The 7,333-nt window shown below is 30.1% G+C and overlaps 2 protein-coding genes across 2 annotated transcripts in view; one reads left to right on the top strand and one right to left on the bottom strand.

The window, feature by feature from the left end:
- Positions 1-2,724, top strand: part of LOC107630039 (chaperone protein DnaJ) — a 4,380-nt gene extending 1,656 nt beyond the window's left edge. Inside the window, exons 5-9 of the mRNA XM_016333060.2 lie at positions 692-773; positions 872-925; positions 1,393-1,431; positions 1,520-1,619; positions 2,435-2,724. Coding sequence (XP_016188546.1) covers positions 692-773; positions 872-925; positions 1,393-1,431; positions 1,520-1,619; positions 2,435-2,565 — 406 coding nt within the window. The 3' untranslated portion in view covers positions 2,566-2,724. The remainder of the gene's footprint in view (positions 1-691; positions 774-871; positions 926-1,392; positions 1,432-1,519; positions 1,620-2,434) is intronic.
- On the bottom strand, positions 4,645-5,787 carry LOC107634303. Its single transcript, XM_016337845.2, has one exon. It carries the CDS (start codon positions 5,548-5,550, stop codon positions 4,795-4,797), a length of 756 nt encoding a protein of 251 aa, XP_016193331.1. The 5' UTR covers positions 5,551-5,787; the 3' UTR covers positions 4,645-4,794.

The raw sequence follows: 7,333 nt of genomic DNA, 5'->3' as shown, positions 1-7,333 counted from the left end.
TCTTAGTTAAAAAAAAAAAAAAGAGAAGAGAAACATATTCAAGTCATGATGAGAAATCCATACGACATCGTATAAACTAACATTTCGAGTGATTCGCAAAACATGAAACACAATAACATAGCACATGAACTCCAGATTCAACACACAATAATAGACAAGCTAAACTCTCAAAATTTTTGGCTATCCATTTTACCAAAATGAAAGAAAGAAAAATATAGTGTTATTCAGTATAGGGATGCATTATGTAAGCATATCAATTGAATTTTCATGAAAGCATGCAAATCACATGTTTTGATATTCATCCTTTGTCAACAATATACATATGTATCGAAACATCCAAGGGTTAACTCATTCAACTGATCATTAATTCCAAATGCAGAACCTTCATTTGTAGTTAAAATCCATTATGAGGCATAACAAGGTACCATTACACCAGGATTCAGTTTCATGTTTATATGTGAACAAGAACTTTTCCTCCTCAAGTTTCTAGATGATATATATTATTATCTGTTGATGCTATTAGATCTTAGAACTTCATAACCTTTGGTATGATAATGTTGCAAAAAGAGCCTCCTTCTGTAGGATCTTGAGCCATCAGTGAGATACTAATCTCGAAGAGCTAGAATTTTAACCTTGTGAAGCAACTAAGCCGATCGAGATTGTTGATTTCTTTTATTTTTTATTTTTTAAGCCCTGTTGACTGCATTCATTGGACTTCAGCTGCACAATTGTCACTACTTGAAGACGAGATGCGCCGTGTAGAGAGAGTTAATGTAAGGAGTCCGTTTCTTCCTTCAATTTTTTTTCCCTCTTATGATCTCTATTCATGAGTTTTCTGTCTTCATCTTCTTTGTTTTATACCTCTCTGCAGGTTGCCCTAATGCTTTCTGGTATGGGGTCAGCATCAAGTGATGTTTTCAGAATGGTAAGTTATTTGCATGTTCAAAGTTTTTCTTATAACTTCTTAATTTGCATTTTGTTGAGGGGGTTCAATAGACTTTCTCAGTTTGAAATATGCTTGAAATGACCATATTCTGCATGCTCCGAAAACCTGGCTGAATTACCTTGAATTTTCAACTTAAAACATCTAAGTATCATTAGATAAGGAATCAAACTCAAATGGTTTTAAATTGTGGTTGCGATTTCGGTTGCTTCAACTTCAAGCATAAAGGTGTGATTGTTTATGTTCACAACTTGAAATTTAACTTGTTACAGCTTTGATAAGGCCCATAATGCTATAATTCATCCAATGTTCGTAACCCTTGAAACAGAGGTTATAAAGTCATCATGTTATGGATTAATAGAATGGTTTTCAGGATATTATTCATAGTGTACCATATATGTGTGGATTATTTACGCGTTCTACTTCTTCTTAACTTGATCTTATGACAGGCAAGTAGCAGATGGGAAAAGAGGCAAGCAAAAGTCTTGGTAATAAATCTTATATTCTGATTTATCTTTCCACAAAAAAACCATGTCCTGAATTGAATACTTTATTAATGTGATGAGTTTCTTGAAGGAGCAAGCAAAAGTGAGAATGATGAAGCAGAAAGGTACTGATGCAACAAACTCATACTGGGACAACTTATGGGCAAAACCAAAAGAATACCAAAGTTCAGGTATGGCCATGTCAAACTGCAAAAACTGGTGTAACTTGACACATCACTGATTCCACAACTTGAACCTATAACGTTAATGAATGTGAGACCCATCGTATATAGATCACACACCACATTCAATGGTGAGGAGGGATAAATTATTGCATTCTCATCATGGAGCATTTGGAATATGCTTCTTTCATTTATAAAGTGACATTTCCAATAAAAATACGGATCTATTCATAATAAATGGTAATATATTCTGCCACTTTGTAAATGAATGACACACAATCCACCTAAATCACTAAATGTCTATAAATATGCAATAATTTTTGGATCGAGAGGTGTGCAGTAGAATAAACTACAAGATGTAATAATGAATACAAATTACACATTTACACATTGAACAACTGATATATGACTAGTTATGCCTTATGATTTGGTTTATGTATTAATTATTGTATTACTCTTTATAATTTAACCAAATTTTTTATTAGTTATTTTTTAAAAGAAAAATACAGTCATTCTAGAATGTGTTTTTAGAATATTCCATAATTCATTCTACGTCAAACATAAAAACGAATATTTCAAAAAAAATATTTTTTAACAAAAAATAATTAGAAAAGACCTAATTAAAAGTTTTGATTTAGTATAGGATTTTAATTAAAAACTTTTAAACTATAAAAATTTAATTTAAAATTTAATAAAATTATAAAAATTAACAGAATAATTAATTTTTTGTTTTTTTATTTTCACAACCACAAAATATGAGAGATATATATTCTCTATGCAAAATTGGCAGTTATGATATTTGAGATGTTAATAATTTATTGCAGAGGAGGAAGTGAAAGAAAGAGCAAAAAGAGCTGCTGCTGCTGCTAGAAGATGGAGGGAGTACTCAAGAAGGGGTGTTGATAAGCCTCCAACTTTTAAGCTTCCAGAAGCTGCCTCAAGCAAAGACAACTGACCCAATATTTTACACACTATCTTATATGTAGCTACAAATCCCATGTAATTAATTCATCCATTGACCATAGTCTAAAATTAAATCATGTAAGTCTATTTCTTATTGTATATGCAACAACTCTAATCAAGTAAATATAACACGTTATTTACAAGGGTAAGATACAATAATAATAGAAGAAAGTTACTACTTTACTTCAATGTGCTTTTATTATGACTTTATAGAGATTTGTTTAAAAATAGTCCAACAGTGATGGAATTCCTACTAATTAAGCTCTTTCATTTAAATTGTCAACTTCTTCATTCAAACAACAATATTGTGAGCTGTTGTTAGATTAGCAAAATTTTAAATTTGGTTTCGTCATCATCGTATCTTCCATTTTAAATAGTCGTGAATGAGGGGAGAATATTCTCTCACAAATACCATAGCACACTCATCCTTCTTATCCAATTCAGTTAACCGCAACTGGACAAATACATTTTCAAAATATTTTACTAAATCAAGACTATATTTCATCGTACTAGATACAGATACAAATACAAATACAAGGTATAATAATTTGTAAACTATGAAATATAAATATGAGAAAATATTATATTTAAGAGTGAATGCTCCATCCGGCCCCTGACAATTATCTCGAAAGGACAACGAGGTCCCCAAGAAAAAAAAACACCCAATCCGTCCCCTGATAATTTTTTTTTGGGACTGGTTAGCCCCTGTGCCAAAAATATAACATTGATTTTTTTTTTGTACAGGGGCCTCGTTGTCCTTTCGAAGTAATTGTCAGGAGCCGGATTGGATTTTTTTTTGTTAGGGGCCGGGTTGGGGTTTTTTTTTGTCAGGTGCCTCATTGTCTTTCAAAGTAATTGTCAGGGGCTGATTTTGATTTTTCTCTATATTTAAATGTAAAATAGTAATAAAAATTGATCCAATTGAAGAAATATTTTTAAGCTAACAAATAAATTAGTTTAACTTTGGTTGAAAACAGTTGGTTGTCAAGTTTATCCTATTTTACAAAAATAAATTACATAGTATATAATATGAGATTTAATATTTTATAAGGATTAACTAATTTGGATGCATTGAGATCGATAATATTTTTTTGCATAATATTTCACTAGTAAGTACTTTAAAAGGTCGCCTTCAAATAGCATAGTCTCTCCATACTCATTTAAGAGGTCGCAAATTTAAATGTCTCTATCTTTGGTGAAAAAAATTACTTAAAAGAGTCCAATAAATACCGGCGAAATGTCTTAAATTGTTAAGGAATAGTAGTGTTTTATGCCTTACGATATATAAACCGATATATCATATATATAGCCCCGTATTTATAAAACACACCCACACACTGTTATTCTTTCTATTTCTATTTTTAAATACTAAAATCATAAATATTTTTTTTGGTGACTACTAAAATCATAAATATGCTCTAAGAGACATCATCCCCTACAATAATGAAAATATATTATTAATTTATGAGTCAACCTTTTCTTCTATTCTCTTCCACTTTAGCCCAACCAATCTTATTATTGATTATTCACGAAACAACATAATTTAAGTTGTTGATGAGGTCCCCGTGTCAACTACGCTAACGGCACCTGTCTAATGTTATTGTATTGCTCAGTTATTGAATAAAGAAACAAAAAATTAATTGAAGGTAAAAAATATCTTTATATCAACTTTGAATTTGAATAAACAAATCAAGATTCTTCAGAGGAAGAAAACAAATTTACCCTACCAAGATGGCAAAATCAACTAGTACAGGAATGTCCAAAACGCAAATCAAGGTTACTTTACTCTCAAGAATTCTCTCTCTTTACGAATAAACTTCAAAATGATTTTTGAACACTCAAATCCTTATACTTTATATCTCTATATCCCTCTTATCCCTCTTGAATTTTATAGCGATTCTACTCCATCTCTAAAATCCTAAATTGCAGCCTAAACAACAATGGGGACAAAAATAAAAAGGAACATAGAGAAAAATAAATCTTGGTAAAAAATTGTACATATTGGATAAAAGATATCTACAAATCTACAATTAAGATTTTTTATTAAACAAAAAAAAAAGACAAATACATAAGAACAAAAAAAATATAAGGTATTTTTTAGGTAAAAATTCAAGTACAGTTATTTATGTGATGACAATTTAGTTAAATATATTAAATTATCTTACAATTTTTAACTATTAATTTCACATAAAAATAATTTAACGCGAATTTTGGACGAGGATTATCTTACAATAGATGCAACTGTATGAGCCCAAGACTTAAGATTGTGCTTCATGTCATTCTCATTTCCCAAAGCTGGCACCCTCCAATTGAACAATGAAATATTTCTAATCTCCTTTTGTTCATAAAAATCCCAAGCTTCTGATAAATAAGGCTTAGAATTCGAAACCAAAGCAATTCCATCATTTTTGTTTTGTTCTTCGTTTTCTTCTCTTCCCAATCTTTGCAACCCAGGTATCAAAGAAACCAACCTTGAATCTTTATCTTCTTCAGTGAACACAAAACCCAAATCCATAAACCCTTTCAGCTCCTGAAACTCAAGTTCCGTTAAGCTCTTGCTGCTGTAAAAATTGCCTCTGTTCTTGAATCTTCTTCTTTTGACTGTGTGTTGGTTTTCATGGCTTCTAGAACTTTCCACTGCGAATTCTCTTACGTCTGTTCCGGAAGGAATCGTCCTCAGTTTCTGTAAAGTGAGGACAGAATTCGGCGACGGCGAATCTGAGAAAACAGATGCCGTGTGTCCCAAGTTTTGATCACTGAAGGACCTGAATTCAAGTGTATTATTAGCTGCTTTTGCAACTTCTTCTATGAGCTTTATATCCGTGGAAAGAATCACTTGTTCTTCTTCTTTTCCTTCTTCCACCACCTTCTTATTATGGGAATATTGATCACGTTTTGAAAGGGCTTTGTTGCTTAAGATTGTAGTCTCAAACCAATAGGAATCTAGGAGTTTCAGAACTTGTTCAGCACCAACCATTCTTTTTTTTGTGGTTTGATTTTTGAACTTTGAAATATGGATTCAACTAAGATATGAGGAGGTTGAAGAATATCTATAAATAATGATGAGTAGTTTTTTTTGGAGATAAGAAGAGAAATTGTGCGACTATTTGTTTATTATTTCTGAGTGGCATATTACATTGATTGCCACTGGCACTGCCGAAAAAGTTTTATTATTATTTTTGGTGCTGACCACGCTAGCTTTATTTATTTATATTCTCATTTTATTCGAATATGCAACCTAGGAAGCTTAATGAAAATTTCTTTTGTTTGTCGGGTTTCATGGATATGACAAAACTCATATCCCGATATTCATTTCTTTTGTGGAAAATTGGACAATGAAAATATTTTGTTTTTCTTCCATTAATATGCAATTTCGAAACATTGAAAGTCAAGGGTTCTGAGTTTGATTACAATTATCTCTAGTAGATATAAATTTGTAGGATTGAAATATGAAACTTCAATCTTCCCTTTCTTCGCAGGGATTATGACTTATTTAATACAGATAATTCTTGAAATATTAATAAAGTGGTAAATTTAATTTGTAGTTTAGTAAAAAAGTTTTATATTATTTTTGTTATGTATCAATTTTTGTCTTTTTTTTTATTTTGTTTGTGTTGAGTTCTACTTTTAATTCATTTTATTAAATTAAATTGTGATGTTAGTTATTTTGTTCCTTTTGACTATGTTGGTTTTAGTTGTATCATTTACAATTCTGATGAATGTTGGTTGAAAGGTTGTACTAAAAAAGTTGAAGTGTGCAGTGTTCTTTTTATTGAATTGTATGCGATTTAGAGAAGTTTATTTCTAGTTTGGGATAGTAGATTTCGTGAGGTTATTTGTGAAACAGACGGTTTAAAAGTTCTTTTCTTGATAAACCAAAGAATGCTCGGTAAAGATATTCCAGAATAGAATTTGGCAAAGCATATACAAGAAGTTATGAATTGGAATTAGAGAATGGAATTTGACAAAGCATATACAAGAAGTTATGAATTGGAATTAGAGAATCTCTATTCTTGTAATTCAGAGGAATGCAAATAGTGTTGCAGATTGTATGGCTAAAGCAGCTACTTCTGGCGCGAACATTCAAGAATTGAAGTCAACCATGGAGTGAGCTTCAACATCTAATAGATTTAGATATGAATCTAACCAATTAATTTAGTTTTGTCTTTTTTCTGTTTAGTGCATGTTTGGGCGCCATTATTTTGTTAAAAAAAGGTCTTTTTTCAATGAAAAAAGATCTTTTTTTATTTTTTAACGTGTTTGGCAAATTTCTAGTAGTAAAAGTAAAAGCACTAGTAAAATCAAAAAAAGATCTTTTTTGAGAAGCTGTAATTTACATCTTTTTTTAAAAGATCTTTTTTCCTTAAAAAAAAGATGTTTTTCATGTAATAAATGAATAAAAAAATACTTTTATATTGTTATACCCAAACATAATTGATAGATAAAAAGACCTTTTTACATGAGATATCCAAACATAAAATTACTTTTACTTCTTTATAAGATCTTTTAAAAAAAGATAACTCGAAAAAAGATCTTTTCTTAAAAGCTCACCCAAACAAGCCCTTAGTCAAAACAAAAAAATCATCAATTTCTTCGTAGTTCTATTTAAAATACTCATAAGTATAACTCTTAAATCACTTTTAATTTTAAAATAAGTTTTCAAAATCAATTTTAATTTTATTTTTAAATTTAAAACATTCCATTACATCAAATCAAATTCAAATACTTTAAATTCACTAAATATTTTTTAAAATATATTC

The sequence above is a fragment of the Arachis ipaensis genome, chromosome B03 (assembly GCF_000816755.2).
Source record: "Arachis ipaensis cultivar K30076 chromosome B03, Araip1.1, whole genome shotgun sequence".
Classification (NCBI taxonomy): Eukaryota; Viridiplantae; Streptophyta; class Magnoliopsida; order Fabales; family Fabaceae; genus Arachis; species Arachis ipaensis.
Note: the sequence above shows the minus strand (reverse complement) of the source record. Positions and strands in the feature narration are given on the sequence as shown.